A 23895-nucleotide genomic window follows, 5' to 3' on the forward strand; every position below is an offset into this window, starting at 1 on the left:
TCACTCTATAGGAGGATAACACAGTGCTGAGCAAGACACCATTGCCACAGTGGCACTGACATTATTAACACATGCTGTGCCAAACGATGGGTGCTGCACATCTAGAGGGTTACACAATGCTAAACTGCAACCTGTATTTCTCAGTCCAGTTCTGCTGCATCTCTGACATCCCCCTTCCCTGGCTTCTCTTCCAGAGCTGGTGTGATGCTGACAATACTGTCTCTTCACTCCAGCCATGAGAGGGAAGACAGATGGTGAGCCCACTTTCTCACATATTTAGTTCCCTTCAAAGGTCCAAGTGCCTAGGCAGCAATGTAGGGGGGAGAGGGGACACTTGTTTTCCCCAGAAAATTCCCCAAAACTCAACAAACCCGACTGCTCATCCAAAAATGTTAATACCATTGTGCTTTTTTGGTATTAAGGCACCAAAACATCCAAAAGACATCACCCATTACTATCAGAACATACATGATCACAAAAAGCACTAAAACTGAACTCCCACTGATAGCAAGGAAATTAAGAGATATTCACAAGGGATCAGATGCAGGCGAGCTCATCGGTATCATCACAAGCTACTGTAATCATCCAGCATGATCTATAGCACTGCATGTGACCTTGCTGCTCACATGTGGGTGCAGCTTGCAGTCACTGAAACCCTGATACTATCAAACTGATGCAAGATTGCACATTAGTTTACGTATTCTGTGCAGAAGCTGGGGCTCGAGGCAGCAAGAGTTCACTCTCCCAACCAACAGAATAATGTATGGCCAACATCACTGTTAGAGAGCGAAGAGGCAAAAATAAAAAGCAAAGAAAGAAGATGACATACAGTACTTATAAGGTAAATTTCAAGTTAACTGTTTACTGAGTTTCCTTGGATTGAAACTGTTTTTAAAACAGTAGATTAGTGATGTACATACATTCATGATACAAACAAACAGGACCTGAAATGACAGGACAAGTTATCACAACAAATCAGTGGAGGAGCCGGGAACAGAACCACTGCTGCCCTATGTGAAATGCAACGTGCAACTTTTGCAGTAAATGTTTTGTTATTAATTATCTCCATATGCTCATTTTCATAACTCTGTAGTTCTAACATCAAGCAGCTCAGGAGACATCAAGTGATTGATTTTCAAAAAAGACCCATCGTTGCTCAGCACTTTGAAAAAAATAAAGGACACAAGCAGTTTTTGTTAGTTGTGGTTTCAATTCAGACATTATGGTTGAATCAGATCATGCTTTTCAGCATGAGCTAGAAAAAGGTGGGGGACACAAAAGCACAAGTTCTCTGAAAGCACCAATTATTTTCACTGAATTTGTATAGATTTTTTAAAAAAAAAGAATCTACATTTCTGCAGTCATCCAATTCTATTTGTTAAAAAAAAAAAAAAAAAAAGAAAAGAAAAAAGAAAAGTCGGGCCATGTTTCTTTAAAAGTTTCCCTTATTCTTCAACAAAGCATTTACTTTCTGGAGCAAAGAAACTGATGTACATCTTTCAGAGTTGCTTGCATATCCTCAAATTCTGCAAATTTGCAGGCATCCTCCAGCTTCAGCCACCGGAAAGCCTGATGCTCCTCCGAAAGCTTGATTTCTGTGTTATAGTCCTTCATTTCTGCCAGCCAGTAAATGACGGTCTTGGGTTTGCCATTGACAGGGTAGTGCAGTTCTCTCTTATACCCCTCTACGAGGGTGAGCTGACTGGCCCGGAGGCCAGCCTCCTCCCGCGTTTCCCGCAAGGCTGTTTGAAGGTCATCCTCTCCTGGATCCACATGGCCTGCCAAGAAGGTGAAAAAGTCAGTCTCCAAGTAGAAAACTTTTTTTTTTTCCCCCTCTTTCAGTTGGCAATGAGGAAACATTGTTTTTGTGTCAACTACTGTGCCCTCTCATCTCTGTCCCCCAAACTGAAACTGAAGAACACAGATTGCATTTCAAGCAATTTTACATCTTGATTTCCTCTCTTGTGGCTTTTAGGATCCCTGTTTAGCCTGCATCATCTGAAATTACCAGTGGCCTGTCAGCACTAGAAAAAAACCTTATTTTCCCAGTTCTCCTCTTCTTTTCTGGAGTACTCTGCACCCATAATGCTCCACCTTAGAGATCACATTTCAGGCCAAGGACTGTGAGCCTCATGAATGCTTTTCTTCAGCCAGCTAAAGGGGATACTGCTGACCTACAAAAGTCCTAGTCCTCTCTCAACCCTTCCCTGCCACAGAAGCCTAAGGCAAAACTCTTACCCACACCAACAGCCCAGAAACAACGGGTCCCAACACAAACAAATGCCATTTAAAAAGCAATTTCAGAACAAAGCCTTCAACCACTGCATTCACATCGCAGGACATGAGCCCTAGAGCAACATCTTGAACATTGCTTTATAACCAAAAAGTGAAAGTTGTCAGGGAACAAAACTAGGATTCCCATGTGCCTTCCTTATTCCAACACATCCTAAACTAGTAAGAATTTCATCATGGAGAGGGAGCAACTTCAAGTGGAGAGGCAAATAGAATCACTCATTTAAAGGGAAGAGGTAACCGTCTCTGAGCTTCATCCTTGACATGACTGTATTTCAATGGTAGATCAAACAGTTATGTGCTCTGAGCTGTCTTAGAAGCCTTTGGATACAAAATTATTAAAAAGTCCAAAACCACCAATACTTTCTTCTATGTTGGGACATGTAACAGTCTGGTACTTACATTTTTCTCCCATAATCCCCTCCAAAATACAGCAAGCCTAAAAGCCAGCCCTTTCACCAGCTGTGTAATCCTTCAAGCCTCTCCTCTTCTATTACTTAGAATGAGAGGTGCCATTACAAACAATGGATAAATATAACATATCCCCAGCTGTTCATACTTTTGTTGAGAAAAGTCAGATTTGGTTTTCTCATGAAAGCCTCAGACGAACAGAAATAGAACAAGCCAGGAAAGTTCTCAAAAAAGCAACATACAAGGAGTTGGGAAATTTCAAAAGAAGAATTAAAAAAAGTTAGGCTTCACTTTTTCCCTGTTTTAACTGTTTCCTATGTAGGTGACTGCAAATGCCCATGATTTCAGCACAGAGATGAATCTTTCCTCAGGTCCCAGGTATCCAAACCCACCCTTTAGTAGTAGAACTGGGGTACATGGGAATCTCATATTCCTTTGCTAACAGGTCCCACTCACTTGTTTGCTTGTGTATCAGAAACTCAGCAACATGACATCATCTCAAATGTAAAATACAGCTCTATTCCAAAAGGTAGCTGTACAGAAAACAGCATCTAATGCTGCATATTGATGTCTCAGATATGAGATCAAATATGCTGAGGCTTTAAGTAAAAATATTTTCCCCTCACTCTCAACACTGCAAGTCAAACTGTCACCTTCTTTTTAAGAAGGTCAGTATTTCCATAGCTGGGATTTTTACTAACAGTTGAGAAACAGAATCCACTCAGCCTTGCACAGCTGGATTACTTTTACAGTATTATTAGGAAACACCCACAGAACATTCATGAACAGTAAATAACCACTTATTAAATTACAATTATGACCCATAGTCCTCAAGCATGCGATGAGCTGAGAGAGCAAAAAAGCTGAAGGGCTGAGATTCTGCTCCAACTCAAAAGGATACAAACACAACCTCCTACTCACTAGCAGAGGGAAAGGCAATCACTTCATCCCACCCTTGCTAACCACAAGTCTAAGTTTCCAGCTTTGTGCAACTTGCCCTACTTTGTGGGAGAAAAGAACTGCTGACAGCACATCACAGCACCTTCCAGATCCTCAAAGCACTAATTTGCACTAATGAAGTACCAATATGCTGAGGAGGAAAGTGAACTCTACATCCCCTTCCCATCAGGCTCAGTTAGTGCAATGTCACTGTTCTAGGAGCTGAGATGAGGCTGAAGAAGTTCATTTGGGGGGATCCAAGCAGGTACAGTTTAATCCTATAAGAGTTGCAGCTGCTTAAGGGACTTTCAAAGTATCAACAAACAGCTGTAGCTATAAGTGGACTCATCTCCTGTGTGTTCTCACAGATGTGCAAACTTATTATTCTGGCTCCTGACACATTAAAAACCATGTCTACATCATGTAGAAGTTATATTTTTGCATCATACAACCTGCAGCTGCCTTTGAAGGCCACTCATACTACACAGAATATAGAAATGCAATGGCTCATTCATTTACTACTCCAAAGTATGTATCAAGCAACTATTACATCTGTCATCAGATTATGGGTTTTGTATTATTTTTGATCTAAAAACCTTAAAAGATACAATCGTGACTGCCCGAGATGTTTGTCCACAAGTCATTTTACTCACAAGTGTGATGGCTTGTCCACAACTACAGCATTCCCAGTAAACCCTTCCATATGGAACTCTCCTCTCACGGCAAATACTCATGACCCAGCCCATGTTTTTTTTAGCTTCCCAGTAGCCTGCAAGCTACTCCTTTAGCCTTTTGGTGAAGAAGGCAGAGGGAGAGGTTTGGAAAATTTTGTTCTTTCCTTTAATAGCAGGGCATAATAGATACTATTACTAGCTTTTTGCCAATTTGCAAATTCCTGCTAAAACACTGTCCACGTGCTATGCTTTAACAGCACTCCATTTTACAAAACAAGAAGTAAAAACTAGTCAAAAAGCAGGAAGAAATCTCACAGGGTAAGAAACAGCTTGAGAAGATCTACGAGGAATTTATATTATTTCTGTGTTGTACTTTCCCCAGTACCAGGACTGCGAGGCTGTAAAACCAAATATTGGCTCTGCCGCACATCTTTATAGGCAAGGTGTTGCCGTGGGTCTTGGGGTACTGCAAGGGCTTGTCGTCTCTCCTTCAGGGCCTCACTGATGAGTGAGGATGACTTAGGTGAAGAGGGCTGATAAGGCCACTTCTCCTAGCTCTTTCTCCCATCTCTGCTGCACAAGGTCTGCACTGCATTCCTGATCAATCATCTCCTCAATTATACCACCTTAAAGAAAGTCATTTTAAGGTAAATCATCACCGACTTCACTTTGTCTTCTAATGTTGCGCTGCAAGCCATGATCATTCTGATCATAAGTGGATCAAACACCCCTGCATCAACAACAACCATATCTGCCAGAGAGTCAGGTCTGAGAGTGAAGGCAATAACTTGTCTAGCTACCCACTTTTAGTTAGCTGCTGAATGTCTGCCAAAAGCTTCCGACATCTGAAGGAGCAGGACTGGGTGACCTCCCTCCTCTCCAACTGTCACAGCCAATAGTTTATACAACTACTCTTTGTAAGGAATTTCGGCCACAAAACTCCCCACTCTGCTGCTGAAACAGCCTAGACCTGCTGCAGTTAACTGATTAAACTGCCCTACAAAACTGACCGTAGCAGAGTTCAGCCAAAGGTCAGTCTGTAATCTAACACAAACAACACTGAAGTATATTATCAGAACAAACATCACCTTTGGGCGGGGTCCAGTGATGGGTCCCATAGGACGTCTGAAGAAGGAGGTATTCAATATTGTCAGTGACCTTAGAAGGAGGTGCTGACTGCAGCCTCCTGTAGATTATCAAGCCACATGCTCTCACAGCCATGCCTCTCTGCTAACTGCAACAAAAACTGTGGAAAGGAGCAGAGGATCAAGCGTGAACAACAGGGGAGCACAAACAGACAAGTCATTTATCCAGAAAGTGTGTTTCAGTGTGGATTAAAAGTCATCCATTCCCTTGCAGTTACTGCATAATTAAACTACATCTTAACAACGAGCCTAAGGTAAAAATAGAGCCTTTTAAGAGGAAGCAAGAACATTTATAAAAGCCCTGATGCAAAAAAGTGCTCTCAAGAAGCTTGAAATACAATTTGCATGATGTTTCTTTGCAGTTGATGTATTAAGAAGTACATTGCGGGGACAGGAAAGGACAAAGCAGAAGAAAAGGCTGTGATCAACACTCCAAAGCCTTTCACCGCAAAACCCCAAAGGCCCTGTGCAGAGATAACGCCGCAGCACGGACAGCGCCTCCCCCCCGCCCCGCGGCCCAGGGCGGCCGCCCCGAAACGAGCCTCCGCCGCCGCCCTGGGCACCAGCTCCCCCTCCCGCACGCACCGGGAACGGCGGAGCCCGCAGGCTGGGCGCCGCCAGCAGGGCCCGGCCCCGCGGCCGCTCTCCCCCGCCGGCACCACAGAGCGGGACCCCGCGGGGAGGCGCGGCCGGGACGCGGAACAGCAGCACCACAACACACACAAATCCACCCACCCACCATAGCGGCCCCCGGCCCTCACCTTCACTTCCGGGAGTGACAGGAGGCGGAACTCAGCGCCCGACTGGCAGCGGCCTCAGCCAACCGCAGCGGGCAGAGAGACACGCGGGCGACACCACCCCCTCCTTCCGTCCTCCCTTCCCGGCTTTCTCCCCGTCCCCGCCCCCTCTGCCGCCTCGACGCCCTCGGATTGGTTCCTCCTCGCATGTCCCCGCCCCCTCCCCGCCTCTGCGTCGCCCCATTCGCTGGCTGCGGGCGCGAGCGTTTGAAGCGGGAAAGGCGCCGTTGCCATGGGGACGCGGCCTAGCCGCCGCTGCCGTAGCCTGCGCGAGGGGCCGGCGCGCTCCGGCGGCGCCGCGGCCGGTGAGTGGCTCCAGGGGCCGCGGGCGGGCGGCGCCGGCGCGGCGCGGGACGGGGGGGCGCTCCCAGGCACGGCGGCAATGCGGGCGGCCCCGGGCGCGGCCCGGCAGCTGCCGCCGTGGGCTGCCGCGCTCGTAGCGAGCTGGCCGGTCCCCGCGTGTCGTCGGGGAGCTCCCCGGGGGCCGGTGCCTACCTGCGCGCTGGCCCTGCGCTCGCGGCGCCCGCGGTTACCTGATACCGCTCGGCCTGGAAACTATGTGGGGTTTTTTTTGTCCCCTCATTTGCGGTACAGACGCATCGTACAACAAGCTGCTCGTTTGTAGCTGTGTCACCACGAGCAACGCCCCGCCGCGGCGCAGAGCGCCTCTGATCCCCCCCCTGAACTGCAATATCCGACCGGCTGGTGAAACGTGGGGGCTGCTTCGGGTGGGGGAAACTGTAAATACCAAGTTCACCAACCTCGGGGCTAAATCCAAATCGGGGAAACTGTGAATATGCCGAGTTTCTCGCTGCGGGGCTAAATTCAGTGAGCAAGTCCCCTCTGAGCCCTCAACTATGCTCACAGATGCTCGGCAGTTTGCCTTGATGTAGTCACAAAACTAAATAAATACTGAAAGCCGTTTGGTAAATGTTACCCACGAGAGACATGCAGGCACAATTTTCAAATAATCGGCATCCTAATATAACTCGTAGATTATTTTCTTAGCTGTGGTTGAATATTAGACACTTCCATTTCCATGCAGCTGTTGTGTTAAGCAGTTGTCGGGTATCAGCTGTAGGAGGGAGTCTCTTCTGCTGAGGTCATCAGTCTATAATTAGTATGAGATAACGATTATAACAATTGCCAGTCTTTTGCAAATTAAAAAAAAAAAGTACTTTATTTGAAAACAAAAAACCCCAGTATTTAGTTGTGGCTTTTTAGTTTTTTTCAAAGAACTTTGAGATTAACCGTAGATCCAGTAACCAGCTCTGTGTTAGGTATACCCGTAGCAAAGGAAGTAGGAATGTTGACGAAGGGAGAAAACATTCTTTTACATGGTCCAGCTGTAAAACATTTATCAGTTAACATTACTGATACTCCTCCCTTTCCAATTACTTTTCTTATACAGAAGCTATAGATGCTTGTCTATTGCTAGCATTCAGTTTTTTTCCTCGTATCTTCAAAATGGTCTGCTACAACACTTGTCCCAACAACCAACAGAATATTTAATCCATGCTGTGTACGTGCACAGAAGGTTGCAGTGTAATCCTACAGTCTTACAAATGGGTCTGGCGCACTGATCAGTGTTGCAAACTGTTTTATAGTTCACAACCTGCTGCATTTGGTCTTAAACTAAAATTATGATTTTGTTTTATAGCAGAGACTGGCTCTTATTATGTGTCTTGTGCTTATAAAAGTGCAACCATGCCATGACTCTGTTCTTCACAGGAATAGTCTAGTATTCAAGGGAATGGGGGTCAAAATGATTAAAGGTAAAACATTTTGTGTGGTGTCCTGGAAAAGCAAATTAGCCATTCTCTTCTGGAGGGCTAAATCAAATTTGGCTATGGAACACAGTTAAAAATGAGCTTAATGTTCGGAGGAATAAGAAACATAGATGAATGACTATGGCATGAGTTAATAAGTCTTTTCTCCATTGCAGGGTTCTCAGGAAGGATTGGTTTCATTCTAGTCTTCTTCTATGCCTCAAAAACCATCAAACACCTTGACGCGAAGGCTGTGCTGAAGATGTGTTTGAGGTAATGTGGTTATAAGTAATGAAGTACAATACACTGGTATAGCTGCAATCGGGAGAGGAAGCATAAGTATCTGCTACATGTTTTTACAAATTTTAAGTTCTTAACTTTTTTTTTAATAAGGTGTAAAGCAAAGGGTACTTCAGTGTTTGACACAATGCAAAGTCATAGGTAGGAAAATAAGGTGCTGTTAAGATTCAGAAATTATTGCTTCTATCTCATGCCTTTGAGAACCATTCCTAATAAAATTATTTAATGATTAGACCAGAGTTTATGATTCAGAATGATAATCTTACATTATGCAGAATTAAATATATAGTTGCATTAATTGACATTTTAAGGTTTTGAGTGCCACATAAGGTCTCTTCACTTTACCATGATTTCATTTCCTCAGTTTAAAATATAATTATAGTGATACTTGTATAATGTCTCAGTGGTGACAGTCAGGAGTATCAGTGAAAGTCAGCTAAAATTGTCAGGTAAATATGAGTGAGCTATAGTGGGATAACAGTGAATGTGGGTGTTATTATTCAAGTGAACAGTGCCATGAGTTCTTTACTACATCAGAGATTAATAGGGATCAAGATATAGTGGTCTAAGGCTGCTTTATTTGTAAAATAGTCTATGTGGGGATTTTACATGGTTTAGTTTATGCACTGTGACTTACAGCCACTGAATGAGTAGGTTTTTGAAGGCCAGCCTTTTCTCTACTTTGAAAAGTGCATTGAGAATGAACAGATCTGTGTAAGAACCAATTAATAATTGAAAGCATTTTAAAATGGAAGATCATCTCCTAGAGCATAATTTTGTGGTAAGTTTATTTCCTTCAGAATACGTAAGATATAACCACTGGCTTCTACTATTTATGCCTCTTTTTTTCCCCAGCTTTATGCCCTTTCAAAAACTCCCATTACCAAAACAGTGCAGTTCTTCGCTGATGACAAACTATGATATTCTATGATATTATTCTGTGCTTTGTGTTGGTCCCTTTACATAAAATTCTAATACTTTTTACAATGGATATGTACCCATTACCAGAGCCTGGCAAACTTTTAAGATCCTTTCAAGACTCCTTTGCCTAAGAAATAAGTTATAAAGAACTCAAGTTTGCCACATAAAGACAATAGGCTGACTGGTCCCTAATCCAGATATCCTACTGTTTAGACATCTTATGTGTTTCAGCGGTAAGGTATATCATTACCAACTGTTATTCCTTCACAGATAACTTGTGCATTAGTAAATAAGATGCTTTGAACTTAACTGATTTCACTGTTTGCATGACTAACCTGCTGCAGCACCTTGTTTGAGCGGAATGTGAAAATTTCAAAGTGAAACTGAATCTTTCTGCCAGTTAAAATGAGAACAACAACCCCTGAGCCGCAACAAATTATACTCTATGTTACAATACAGATTGAATGGAAAATTCTTAAGGCTGAGGCTATTTGACCTTGTAATTGGAGAATTCTGCTTCCAAATTGACTTCCTTCTTCCTCAAAACATATGTTACATCCAACTATTTTAAGAAGGTGAAGAATTCTGTCTCAATCCTGTTTCCAGGGAAGTCACTTTACAGCTTTGCTGGAAACAAGGCTTGGGCTTTGATATTAAGCAATCACTTTGAAGAATGTTGTATTTTTATGCACCAGAAAACAGTGTTGTCTCAATGTGAACAAACAAAATTAGATCCTGACAATAGTTGAGGGAATGCTGGCTGTTACTCATTGTAGAAAAGTAAACGTCTTCCTCTTTTTACCAGAAGATGGCATTATCATTAACAGTTTAGGATTCTTGAAAGCATACCTTGCTTCTTTACAAAGCTAATTTACTTTGAAGAATTGTATATCTGTTTGAGAAACAGTATTGGTAGAGTTTTTTTTATGTCTAAAATATTAGGTGAATTAAGCTCTTCTTTTTAGGGCAGAAAGGCACTCCATTCTTTTAGAACATTGCTGATCAGAAGGCCAGGAGGGTTCATTGTGATCATCTCTTTTGACAAACTGTAATTCCCCTGAATTATCTCTTGTTTGAACCAGACCAAATCTTTTAGAAAACTGTCTATTCTTGAGTTTTAAAATGATCAGAAATGGCGAAACCTATCATGACTTCTGCTTAATTTTTTCCAAGGTTAATTAACTTGTTAATCCTTTATTAGCCAATGTTCGATTTTCGTGGATTGTGAAATAGCTGTTCCATGGATGGAGAGACACTGAAGTTAGCTCCCGGAACCACTTAGATCCAGTAAGATTTATTGTATCTGGGGCAGGAAAAGCACTTACTACTTTCAGGGCCAGCTTCCGTTAGGAAGCAGTTTAGTTGCTTTCATGTGGCACAGAGCCTTAGCCAGTAAACTGTGCAGAGCTGCTTATGTGACTCGGTGCTAGCCTTCTTGTATGTTCTATATTTCTTTTTTTTTCTTTTTTTCTCCTCTCCAGAAAATTATGTCCAACATTATCAAATAGAAGCTAACATGGAATTAGTTTTTGCACTATTTTTTTGGTCACTCTGTACTTAACTGAAGCATATAGAATGATGTAAATATAACTAGGATACAGAGCAAGAATAGGTGAAAGGAATCTGCTCCTTTTATCTAACAAAAAAGGTTTCTTATGGCAGTGCAAGCAAACAGATTTACAGAGAACCTGTTTTATCTTTTTAGCTACCTTATGTAAGAAAGGCATTTTTCAAAAACATAACTCTCCTCTAAGTGAAATCTCAAGTTCTTGTGGAATTGTAGATGTTAAAGAATTTGGGAAATTGTGAATGCTTGTGAAAGGTCTTGTACATGTGAAACTGTTAGACTCTTTGGATTCGCCATCCTCTTTGTGGATTTTGTTTCACCCTCCCTGGATCTAATAATCTCAGCAGCAGCTCTGGCTTTACCTCAAGATTCAGAATTGCGTTACACGTGCATTGAAAAAGTCTTCCTATATAACACTTGCTTTTGTTTTGAAGTTTGTTACAGCAGACTCACGTAATTTTATTATGGTTATCCACTATATACAGCTTAGACTCCAGCTCCAAAATTGTTTTAGTTGTCCTCTAATGCATCTTTTGGCCTCTGTTATATCTTATGCAGTCAGAATTTTAATAGAATCTTTATTGTTTTGTTATTACTATTCCAACCGTGTATGTAACAATTTTAATGATATAAGATCAACCTTGGGGTGATATTTAGTAACTTTATTTTCTTATATAATATTATTATACAGATGCTTGAAAAACTTGCTAAAGAATTTATCCTGAATTACAGGGGAAAAAACTTTAAATAACTTGTTTTTATTGAATGATATTATCACCTCCTAAATTGAGTAAGACTTGTATTTCCTAAGGTCCTAGACTGAACAAACATGTAAGAAGGCAGTGGGCAATGGATATTTGAAATGCTATCATTTTTCCAGTTTATAGAATAAGTAAAAATATCTGCAGATATTAATCCATCTGGATACAAACAGCAGGCAAAAACAGAATAGGAATACATGTGTTTAGAACGGGTTTTTTTCATGTACCTTTCAGTGATGCTTGTTAGTTTTTTGGGTTTCTTGAGAACACAAGTACAGAATTCCAGTAGTGTATGTAGATTTAGATAAATTCTGTGCTTCAGGGTTTGTATATGTTTTGGATATTCTGTCAAGTGCACTTAGAAATGCTCACAAGATGCATGAATTTCAACAGAAAGTTACACTTAAAGGAAACATAAAACCACAACTTTGCTGTAGTTCATCTGTAAGATGAACAGTTCTAATAATTCAACCTTAGGTGTGGACAAATGCAATTTCTTTTCCTTTGGTTAGTTAACCAGAGATAGCTGCAGAACCACACCAGACCACATGCCCTGATATTAAGTTGAGCATCTAAAATTAGGCATTTTACATTCTGTAGCTTGAGGACGGGGTTTCAGTAGCTGTGGCATTTATCAAGTAGACATCAGACGTGTAGGAACTCTGCAGCAGTGAGTAACTGTGTATTGTGCATTTCTATGTATCACTTTAAAATACAATTTCATAAGTTAAAAATTTGCTTCATACTTAGTGTACTTCTGTTATTGTTCTGTACTGTTTGACAGTCCAGTGTTTTGGGATTTGGAGCTTAACAGGCTCCTATCCTAACTGCAAATAATGGCATTTAGGACATTTGGGGAAATTACTTCATTAATAACTTTGTCAGCTGTGATGTTTCATGTGAATCTAATATTTCTTTTGTTTGATTTCTTGTAGACTTTAGCTTGAAGATGGCATCATGCCTTTATGAATGCCTTTGTGAGGCAGAACTTGAAAAATACTATCCCCATTTTGCTGCCTTTGGTCTTCAGAAGATTGATGAGCTTGCCAAGGTTTCCATGAAAGATTATAGCAAACTGGGGGTCCACAACATGAATGACCGCAAGCGCCTTTTTCAGCTTATTAGAATAATCAAAATTATGCAAGAAGAGGAAGATGTAGCAGACTTAAACAAGCAAGATTTCCGAACAAGTGGCCTTATTGTTCAGCCTCAGGCGACCAGATCAGGTCCCCGTAGACAACTGCGTTTTGAGTCCTTCTTTGAGAAAAGTGATGGAGCTGTTAAAGACTCTGAGCCTGAATCATATGGTTCGTCTGATTTGATTGCCAATGAAGAGAGGGACAGTCTAGTGGAAATGCTGGGACACATTCAACCACATGATTCAGAGCTGATTAGAATAACTAGAAGAGATCTAAATACTCCTGGAATATGCACAAAAAATGAACTGGACTGTACTACAGTATCTGATGATATTGCTCCTCTCTTGGGGGATTCTGAAACTCCCATAATACAAAGAATAACTCATATTTCAGGGTATAATTACGGACTACCTCATTCTTGTATCAGGTAATAATTCGTCCCCTTTATTTTACCATATTTCAAGTTAATCATAATTAATAATTTCTGCACTGGGGAGGAGAATCTGTCTTTATCAGCTCCAAAAAAGCAAGCTGTAATGCTGCAAAAGTTGTGCAGAACAATGTAAGATCTTATGGGGGGGGATGTATTAACAAGCACTTCACACTCTCCTAGTCTGGTAGAAAGAATCAGTTGAATTCACCAGCTGCTACTTGCCAAGATTTTCTAAGAATAGTTTTCACCATCTTGCAGGATATAAGTCTTTGTTTTCTTGGTGTTTTGGACAGTCTTTTTTTCTCTCTCTCTTTTTTTTTTCCCCCCATATGACTATCTTGAAAAACATTAATTTCCAAAATACAGTGTTGCCTGTTGATGGTAAGTCTGTGAAGTTTTTCCCAGTAAAAATGATACATATGGTGATAGTTATATTTGTTTATAAAGAAGTTTCTGAACTGGAGCTTTAAAAAGAAACAGAATGAATATAACGGGGACTGCATACAGACAGTGGTGAGAGGGAAGCTTTGCAGCTGCTCCCTGAGCACATGATCTGTAACATTCATGCTGTTCCCAGTGTTGCTAACAGGGGGCTACAGTTATCTTGGACCCCTGGTAAATCAACCCTGGAAACATTTTTAAAGCACAAAATAACTTTTATTGGCTTATACTAGGCAGAGTGCCAATAAGCACAGTCTAAACTGACTGCCTTGAGTCAAAAATTGTGATCTAAGAAGATCAGTCCTCAATCACCTACCTCTGAAAGTGTCCACACTTAATAGATGTCTCCCAGGCCTCTCCTCCTAACCTGGTTGGGATCCAGGCCCTAGGTGCTTCTGCATTTAGATCTCGTGCAGATCCTGATCCAGCAGACTGAGTACATTTCTCTCTGCACACATACTAACAGAATTGAGCTCACTGCAATGGAATTGTGGCAGTTTTGTTTTAAAATGCAGCAAAGAGACTGTCATAAGGATCATAGTGCTAACCTTCAAAACGATAACCTTGTGCAGAGGTTCCGAAGGTCAGGATAATATGCCATTTGTGGTTCATGAACTACTTCAGAAGGAGTGCATGTGTTTGATGGCAAGCCATAGCGCGTCCTAGCTTGATGTGGAGACATTATTGGATCCAAGGTGTCCAGTCTGCCTGAAGATCTGTGTTGCCAACCATCCATGAGTGGTTACCACCTCCTGCAGGCAAAGGTAGCTGTATGAGGTGGTGGTGAAAGATAGAGTGTGGGAGGATACGTGGTTGATCACAACTCCCATTGAGCATGCACGTAGCCTCAATGGAGCAGATGCTGTTGCCGCAGTGGGAAGGCACAATGGTGGCCTAGCAGTTAGAGCACTTACCTGTGAAGTGAGAGATCTGGAGAGAGTGAGAGACCTGTGGAGTGAGAGAACTGGAAAAGAATTCAGCCTTGCCACTCCTGCCTTCCAGGAGTGCACTAACCTCCTAAATATAGGGTTGGCATCTTGGTGCATTCTCTGTCTCCTCTGGAAGCCGAGCCAAGGTGCAACAATAAGGGCAGAGTTCACAGGGCCGGAAAGTAGAAGATAAAATATAACCTAATGGACTAGCTAGAGGAGTTTAAGATCCTGAATCCTGCAATAGAGTCATGCTCTCTATTGTTCTCGCTTTCTTCCTTTGTTCTTCTCTTTCTTCTAAGCACATTCTTTTGTGCTTAGCACTTGGGTTCATCTTGTGGGCTTCCTGCATCCTCCTGACATGCCTGAATTTCTCTTTCCCCTGCTTTGACCACTGAGCACATGTTCTGCATTCCAGGCTTGGGGCCAGCCTGCTGGCAGTTGGGTTAGTGGTTCCTGACTTGTGAGTGTCCATCATCTTCACTGAATCCATTCCCATGTCACCTTGGGATTTGACCACTGTTAAGACTAATCTAGTCTACAAGTAACCTGGGACAGTGGAGTGATTTAGGGCTGAAGAAAGATAAACAGCTCTTTTAATATGTTTAAGTATGTTTTCCATTTGCCCACAGCAAATGACTTGATTTTCATGTCAGCAGATAGGACGTGGGGATTCTTCTGACTTTTGTCTAATCAGGTTTCTAATGATCTGTTTCAAGGTTTGTTTTTTGCTAATAATATAAAAATATATTTTGTCGTAAAATACAATTTCCGTTTAAGAAAGGTTAACAGAAAATTTAAACTTGAGGTTCAGCATATAGAATTCAAACGTATTCTGTTCCCATAGAAAATACTTGCAATTAAATGTGCATTTGTACAAGAAAGAATTTACGCCCTTTCTGACGTAAATGGAATCACCAAGTTTTCAGTTTTTCCTTTCTCCAGATTTTGTAATCAATCCTTCCTCCTTCAATTTCTTAGAGCGAAACAAAGGCTTTCCTTATAGGTCACCAAATTCAGCCTCTGGTGAAATGAGAGCTAAACTTTAGAGCCTCTGATCATTTGTTGACAACATCTTGGGCCCAATGATATCCCTAAGCTTATAGGGGCTCATAAGCTAAAGTATCTTATTTCAAGTATCATGGTCTTTCAGGAGAAAAAAGTTTCCATCTAAATACAGGGCCTGATCCTGGTCGGCATAGGAAAGCCATACTAAAATTAATGGGAATACAGCTACGAGTAAAAATTACTTGTGTGAACTCCTTAAAGACTACATCGTGAGATTTATATCTGCATACTCCGTGCTTCTGGGGAATCATGCAGCACAGCAGCAATGACATTACAAGCTTGTAGTTGTAATGAGATATTGAATAACTTGTATCCTTGCTGTGGTTTTGTTTTTAATTTTCTAGACAACTAGTCTATGTTGGTTTTTAATCACTACATTAAGAGATTTTGGAAGGGCATTTGGATAGCATGGCAGAAACAGTACTTTCAGTCAAGCCAGGGCTTGATTAAAATGATTGTTTCTGACAAATTGACATTCAAATCCAGGCAGAAAATCATTATTCATTTGGTTGAAGACAGCTTGAAAAAGGGAAAGGTGAAATGAATACATTTTGGTTAAATTCAAGCATATTCCATATGCTGCATTGCAAAATGATTTACACAGCAGTTTAATTAATAAAACAAGAAATGACTTCATGCATGTGAGGTGTCTGGAAGGGAACTAAAGGAGACTTGCCAAAACACAAGAGCACAACTTTTCCTATTCTCTGAAAGAGCATAGTTTTTATGGTAAAAGGAACAAGTTGGATAGAAGACCAATGAAGAGATCAGTATTTCAAGTTTTCTTTGAAGTGAATAGGAACATGGTGATACTGTCTAGTTTCCTAGTCTGAGACATCTACTTGCAACCTGCTGGACAGCCTATAATTGAATGAATGAAAGTCAGTATAAGGGGAAAAGCAACCAAATATAACACTCGCTCCTTTTCAAGATCTATTTAGACTTTTTTCTGAACAGAACTAAGTGACTAATAATGGCTGAGAATAATTTCAACGAGAATAAGTTTCTTTAAGTGAAATTGTATGTTTTGCCAGCTAGGATCTTATGTTTGTGGACAACTGAAGATATGCCAGTCCAGCAACAAGCTCAGGAACAGAGCTGTATAAACACTACTATTATTTTAACAAAGTGCACAAAAGTTATGAGTCTGTTTAGCAAAAAAACAGCAGAAACTCCACCATGTCACAATGAGGGGTTTTTGGTGAGTGTGGCAGAAATATTTATCTGGTAAAGCTAGAAATCCAAGTCATATTTATGCATATTCTGCATTGTGTAGTAACCCGTTTTTAAAATACGAAACTACAATTTTGTTGTAGATCGAGTACCTCTGAGAAAGAAACTCCGTGGACAGAGAGTGAAAAAATCCGAGTGTGTGTCCGAAAACGTCCCCTGGGCCTAAGAGAGGAGCGACGTGGGGAGGTTAATATCATCACAGTGAAAAATAAAGAAACCCTACTTCTTCATGAGAAGAAGGAGGCAGTTGATCTCACCCAATATATTTTACAGGTAACATCTTGCATTTATATTTTATATTTTATGGGCCAGTCACTTGCATGATAGGATAAAGCAAATTGTACTAATGGTGAGCACAAACAAGAACCACCTTGGGATTTCAGTGAGGAGAAACAGAAAAGGGCTGTCTATATTTCTTGCATAAAATAGGTGGTGGGCTCCTCAGTCAGCTCAGCATAACTATAATCGAATTGCTTCTGATTTGTGCCAGCTTGTGGCAGAAAGCTTGAGAATTTTAAGTCCTCAAAAGCATGTTTCTTGCAGCTTCCTTTGCACACGACAAAATAAAATCCTCTGCTAAATGCCATTGTTATAGTAGAACTGCCTGCTGCAGAGTCCCCTCATAACTTTCCAGGGTCATTCAGTGAGGAGTTTCCTTTTCACACTATTTCAGCACTGTAGTTTGTCTCCATGAATCACACATGCCCTCACCCCCTCCACTTCTTAGTTCTCAAATGGTTCTGAAAATTAAGTTCTCCTTTGGTCTTTGTTTCTAAATCCCAAGGATCTTGTGCTGTCATAGTTCAAATTCTCAGTTTTGACCGACAGCACCAGGAACAGAAGTGATTTCTAGAGAGCAGCAAGCCATATTCACTCTGCTGTATGTGTTATTTTTACAGTCTGGGTCCTGGGAACAACTGTTCAGAGTATCCAGTAGAAAAATCAGTTTGCAGTGCTCTCGGGCCTGGTGCATATACCACCTTTTACAGTGTGACACATGCAGCCATTCCACCCCCCCTCCCTCCATCTGACTAGCTATATTTGGCATTTGTGTGGTGCCTATCACCTTGGTATCTCAGCACTGAAATAACTGCTAGTTAATTTTGTTCTGGTAATTGAAATCAATATTGTCCAATCAGAAGTATGCCATAGCAAGAAGGACGTATCCATGCTGTAGGACCCTGGAGTACTTCCTTGCTTCCAAGTCTGGCTGCTCACCCTGGTTCCTACAGAAAAGAAGCCCAGCGGTGCAGACCGAACAGGAGCTGGGGCACGCTCCGGCTCTGTGGCCTCGGGACCCAAACTGCAGGCCTGTCACAGAGCTTATCTGCCCAGTGAGCCGGCTGTAGCTGCTGAGACTCCCTGGTTTCATTTGCACATGTGCTAGTGTGGCTTCTTTGTGCATTGTTGAAATGATTATCGGTCCCGGAGACTTACTACATTAATTTACCATGCACTGTTTCATTAGAGTGCAATGTTAGACACCAGTCCATGGAAGCTTTTTTGGAAGTGCGATGTATTTATGTGACTGTCCCCACAAAAAGCATCCTTAATGTAGAAGGACCAGATCCAAAGTTCAAAATGAACTCAGCTGCAGCCTTTCTAGAGACCCTGCTGCTTTGGATCAGACCTTGAATACTGGAGGCTTTTCAGCTTTGCTTAGGAATAGTTTCGTCTTCTCTGGCACAAAAAGGGTTTGAGTCTGGAGAAGAGAGACAGCTAGTCACAACTGAGGACTAATTTTGAGTTCTTTTTACTGTTGTAGTCTTACTGTACATCTGTAGGCTGATTCATTTCAGGAATAGATGAGGGTTTTTTTATTAGTTTAAGGCTTATGTATGTTCTGCTTCAGAATGATGGAAGATTAGGGCACCTTCACTTTCCTTTTTTTCTATCTACCCTCATTCTCTTGACTGATTGTAATGGTGTGTTCCTGCATATGTGATGCTGCATGTCAAATTTGCCAGGTCACTTTGGACCTGATCCAAAGCCATATGAAGTCACTGGAAAGACTTCTGTTGTTATAACTTGTCTTCTAATGGGGGTGAAGGGGAAGTGAGACGTATTCCTTTTCATGTAAAGCTCATGTTTATTTTTCAGCATGTTTTTTATTTTGATGAAGTCTTTGGGGAGTCATGTACCAATCAGGATGTGTATATGAAGACAGCTCATCCTCTCATTCAGCATATTTTTAACGGGTAGGGCATCAGTGCATACATTTGTTATTTTCTGCCTTTTTGTTTTCATATACTGTTTTAATTCAATTTCATATACTGTTTTAATTTTCCTTTTACTCATTTCATCTTTTGCAAATACGTTCATTTCTCCTTTTCCACATATCCTTCCCCATTTAGAATGTCTTTGACTGCAATTTTGACAAAATAAATCAGGAAAAAATTTCTTCGCACTCAGTGAAAAGAAATGGAAATTGGGCCTCAGCTATAACAAGGAGACAGGATGACCTAACTAGAACAAAAAAAAATGGGTGTCAGGATTCCTGGAGTCTAGTCTATGCTCTAACAAAGACTTCTGTGTGGTATAGCACAAACTGTCTAGTTCCTTGGTTTACTCATCTGTACAGAAATAATATTACCTCTTTCATGAGATGGTTGTGAGATATTTTTGCATGTATTTGTACAGTTCACATGGAAATAGAAACTCTAATAAGCTTGTAGTTTATTTTAATTTTATTGATTTATATTTTTAGAGGGTTAATTGTGTAATTACATGCTTCCTGATTAATGGCAAATTGATGGTGGCTTTACATGGGTAATCTTATTTTCACGCAGTGTAACAAGCTTGAATATAATTATATTTTGAGTCTTTGAAGACAAGAATGACATGCCCATGCTGAACCCTTACAAAATGGAGCTTTCCGTTGCTAAAAATCTGAGTATCAGCAGCAGAGACACAAAGCATCATGCTCTTGAGGAAAGGAAAGTGCAAGAGGGAGAATAAGGTTTATAGCCTGCTGTGTAATAATAATCACTAAAGGCACAGATTCACATTACAGCAAAGTCTGTAATGCCACCAAAAGAGACGCCACTGTGTTTTCTCAGCTTCCCCCTGCTTTTCTGTCCCTCCTGCCACTTTCCCTTCACTGGCATTGGGTTTCATCTGACCCCATGATGAACTAATTCAGCAGTCTAAACTGGCAAGAAGCTATTCACTATCTGTGCTGCAGTCCCACATTTTACCCACTTCACTGCAACCAGATACTAAGCCAGCCAAAAAATGCTTTAAAAAAGCATATCATCTGTTCTGTGGTATTTGTTTTTCAGCTGATTTGGTTCCCTGAATCTCTTCACCTCATAGTTGTGAGTGCCAGTGCTTGTACTAGGGCAAGGATGGGAAAGGGAGGTAGGCATGTGGTAACCTCAGCTTAAATGGGCTTGCAAGGCTGCAGAGCCATATCCTGAGACCTACTTGACATTTTATGTGCATTGCCCTTAAAACATTGAAGTAACATGATGACAAAGATGCAGGAATCTGGAATAAGCTGAGACTGTGTTTTCACTAGGTGAAGTGAGGGTAACTAACAGCTCTCTGCCACTCAAAGGGAATGATCATCTTCCTTTCCCTCCTCCTAGCCACATTCCCATAGGTTACATGAAGCCGGTTTTGACATATTTCATGATCCTCCAAGAAGCTTGCACTGAAACAGCAGAAAACTAACCTGCAAAAAATTGGAAAGCTTTCTGCTGTTTCAGTACCATAAAGTCAAACGTCAGAGCCAGCAGAGAGCATGCTGTACGTCACAAAACTGAAAGCAGAGGAATGGAAGAGCAAAAGCTTCCCCTAGGCAGCAACTAGTTGCCAGATTGACTTAGCTGCACGCAGGGCTGCAGTTTGTGATAAACTGACTTTGCTCAGTAAATTATAGTGCTAGGGCGTTAATCTTTGAGGATGCTGTGTGTTAATACAGAACCTGACTTCGGGCTGTTTCGCACCTTGTGTCACAGTCATTTTTCTCTGTGATTCATAATCAAAAGGATTCCCATTCATAATCCTACAAGTTCTCTGTAGCATCTAAGCAGTTGGAAAAAGAATAATGTATTGTTAGCTTCTGTAAATGCATTTTTGGCATCAGGAAAGAAGGAAGAGAGCCAGCACTCTGTGACATGCCAGCTCTCCATAGGGTGTACTTGGGAATTGCTGTTAAGTGTTTTGCAGTTTCCCAGATGGAGATGCAAACCAAACCTCATTGCTAAGGGTCATCTCTCTATATAGATATTTACATTGCAGAATCCCTTTTAATAGACATGAATACATCAGATGTGGCGCTAAAAATATAACTTATCATTACAGAGGCAATGCAACCTGCTTTGCATATGGACAGACTGGTGCTGGCAAGACTTACACTATGATAGGTACTCACCGGAACCCGGGACTCTACGCCTTGGCTGCCAAGGACATCTTTAGACACCTGGAAGCACCACAGTCAAGGAAAGATCTCCTTGTGTTAATCAGTTTTTATGAGATCTACTGTGGACAGCTTTATGACCTGCTAAATGGAAGGAAGAGGTATTTAAATAAAGAGACATATCGCTGTAAAACTAGGGTTATGAATTGGTTGGTTACTGTTTATAAATCATTTTGTTACTGTTTTGTGCAATTACATTTAATATATTACCATTTATAATCAATTTTATTTATTTATTTAGGGTTCTTCCTGGGAGTTACTTAGTGAGAGAGGAGGGCAGAATCTGGCACTAAATACTGTGGCATTGATAGGGATTACTGGTTTGTGTTATTTTTATAGGAGGAAAAAACAAGTAAAAATGAGGGCCCTGTCTGAGATATGAACTTGCACTGTTTTGCTTATGCTATGATATGCATAATATAACAGCTAAACATCTGCAGGTAGAGAAGGAGCCTTCCTGTTGCCAGAAGTCTTTCCAGTGACCACCGTTGTGTGGTCCCTGTCTTTCCTATGCTCGAACATAGCCTCTGGCTGCCCCTCCTGCGGTGCAAATGGGGCTTAGGCTCTTGTCAGCTGGAGGCCTTTAGCATTCTTGAGAGCAGTATGCTGAGACCATCCATACTGGAGGGCTCAACAGGGAGGCTCTCTACCTTGAGGACTCAGCCTCCGCTGACCTATTTCTGCAAGCACCTCTGTGAGTGTGTATTCCCTTTCTCCAGAACAGTCTTGAAGGATCTTTTTAATATTGAGTGAGAGTTCATGGACTTCTCTTTGGATATAAGCCAAGTAGCGCAACCTGCTGTCAGGAGTGGTTTTACTGGGGAAGGCAGAGAGTATTCTCTGCATGTCCATTAGCTATTTTACACATCACTGATGGGGCAGATTAAACCTTCTCCCGCACCTATGTCATGGCTATGTTCTTCCTGCATAGTGTAATGTTTACTTCTGTGTGATTCATAGCAGATTTGCTCCATACTCTGACTCTATAGCTATGGAAGCTGCTATAAAATCCATGCCATGCAAAAAGCTTGAAAATTTGGACAGAGCATAAGTTACACAGTCTGAACTTCCTAGAAAAGGCCTGAGGTGCAGTTTAAAGAGGGACAGGAACTCTAAAATGTAATTTGTCTGCTTCATTATATTACTGCCCCCTATATTAGCAGAAATGCATTGCATTGCAGTGAAATATGAATAGTGCATATTATAAATGAAATAGCTCTTTAGCTCTGAAAGTAAATGACAGTGTTATCCCTCCCCTAACTGGTAACCTTGATACATTGCACATACTGTCGTAGCACTGACATGTTTCCATTGCTGCTCTTTGAGACTTCAAAAGTTTTCTTTCTGCAAGCCATGTTTCCCTTTCAGACTTTTTGCAAGAGAAGACAGCAAGCATGTCGTTCAAATAGTTGGACTGCGAGAGGTTCAGGTGGACTCTGTAGACCTACTGTTAGAGGTAACCTCTATACCAGTGCTTATTTTGTCTTCTACAGCTCAATTCAGTAATTTGTGAGATAAGTCATTTACAGAGAAGATTGTTATTTGTTGTGTACTACATGTGTATGTTCCTGTTGAAGGCTCTGACCTTGGCAACCTCAGCAGAGCATCAAGGAGCACTGTTAAAAGTGCCTTTATTTGGCAGGCTTCCTGGGTCACTGTAACTGGTGTTAGTGATATGTGAACTGTTGATTTAGGGTTGCTGCTTCTGCTGCCACACCTTAAGGGAAGACCTTTGCCAAGAAACAGGCTGCTGTCACTAAATTAAATAGTATCCCAGCAAAACAAACTCTGAAAGATCTTAGATGACTCAAAATGGATTTAAAGTCTAAACACAACTCAGTACACCAAGTAAGACAACAAAAGGTGAGAAGTTCTGTGGGTGTGAGGGTACAATTTACAGTTGGGCAAGCGTAGTTGGTTAGTTTATTTTTCACTTGTTTGACAGATCCATATTTTTCTCTAATGTGATTTCTTCGGCTTCTATGAGCTTATGTTTTCTGTATGAAGGGTATGTGGATGTGGGAGAAAAGATACATTTGAAAATTAATAAAACTAGAAATTAGAAAATACTTAAGATTGAGATACTGAACTGAGTTAGGATTGAGGCGTTATTTAGACAATGCAAGATCAGAGTCTTTAAACTGTAGTTGACGTTCAGCACAAGCAAGGCTTCAGCCTACCTTCCCTGGTTGGCTGAGCTCTACAAGAGCATTAGCAAATTTTCTGCTCTGTCCTACAGTAAGAAAGCTGGTTAAATCTGCCTTCCATTTTTCTTGACTTTGCATAGTTTAATTCCTTTCTCAGTAAGGAATTGTAAATTAAAAGTGCTTGATAGTGTAATTGACTCATTAAAATTGGCACAGTGTTGCCCACTTATACTCCATTTAATTTTATTCTTTATCCTCTCATTAACTCCAAGCTTCAGGACATGCTGGTGATGCTTCTGCAAATTAGATTGTAAATCTGCTATATGGTTGATTAACACATTCCTCTGTGTTATCATATTCCACACACAGAAGAGCTATCAAATGACTTTATTCTCACAGGTATCTTGGCAAAAACTAATTTTGTATTGTCCACAGGCTCTTTTGAAAACGGAAATGTCACTAGCTTGACTCAGAGCTTTTGAATAGTCTGCAACAGATATATGGGA

At 41.1% G+C, this 23895-nt stretch overlaps 2 protein-coding genes across 8 annotated transcripts in view; one reads left to right on the plus strand and one right to left on the minus strand.

Moving 5' to 3' along the window:
• Window positions 1-842: 842 nt before the first annotated feature.
• LOC112987800 (bis(5'-nucleosyl)-tetraphosphatase [asymmetrical]) lies at window positions 843-6348 on the minus strand. Of its 4 annotated transcripts, none has more exons than XM_026107848.2 (3): window positions 6223-6348; window positions 5405-5562; window positions 843-1778 (listed from the first exon to the last, which is right to left on the minus strand). In XM_026107848.2, exons 2-3 carry the CDS (start codon window positions 5535-5537, stop codon window positions 1465-1467), a joined length of 447 nt encoding a protein of 148 aa, XP_025963633.1. In that variant the 5' UTR covers window positions 5538-5562; window positions 6223-6348; the 3' UTR covers window positions 843-1464. The 4 variants fall into 4 exon arrangements, with proteins under 4 accessions (XP_025963633.1, XP_025963632.1, XP_064357063.1 ...); XM_026107847.2 differs by having other exon boundaries at window positions 6047-6235; XM_064500993.1 differs by having other exon boundaries at window positions 6201-6232.
• An 82-nt stretch (window positions 6349-6430) lies between these two features.
• Window positions 6431-23895, plus strand: part of LOC112987797 (kinesin-like protein KIF24) — a 33961-nt gene continuing 16496 nt past the window's right edge. The window contains exons 1-8 of one of the 4 annotated variants that reach the window (XM_026107843.2): window positions 6431-6563; window positions 8204-9108; window positions 10450-10535; window positions 12512-13142; window positions 16903-17092; window positions 18920-19017; window positions 21128-21343; window positions 22611-22698. In XM_026107843.2, coding sequence (XP_025963628.2) covers window positions 12526-13142; window positions 16903-17092; window positions 18920-19017; window positions 21128-21343; window positions 22611-22698 — 1209 coding nt within the window. In that variant the 5' untranslated portion in view covers window positions 6431-6563; window positions 8204-9108; window positions 10450-10535; window positions 12512-12525. The remainder of the gene's footprint in view (window positions 6564-8203; window positions 9109-10449; window positions 10536-12511; window positions 13143-16902; window positions 17093-18919; window positions 19018-21127; window positions 21344-22610; window positions 22699-23895) is intronic. The other 3 variants (XM_026107842.2, XM_026107840.2, XM_064500469.1) reach the window with 3 other exon arrangements.

The sequence above is a fragment of the Dromaius novaehollandiae genome, chromosome W (genome assembly GCF_036370855.1).
Source record: "Dromaius novaehollandiae isolate bDroNov1 chromosome W, bDroNov1.hap1, whole genome shotgun sequence".
NCBI lineage: Eukaryota > Metazoa > Chordata > Aves > Casuariiformes > Dromaiidae > Dromaius > Dromaius novaehollandiae.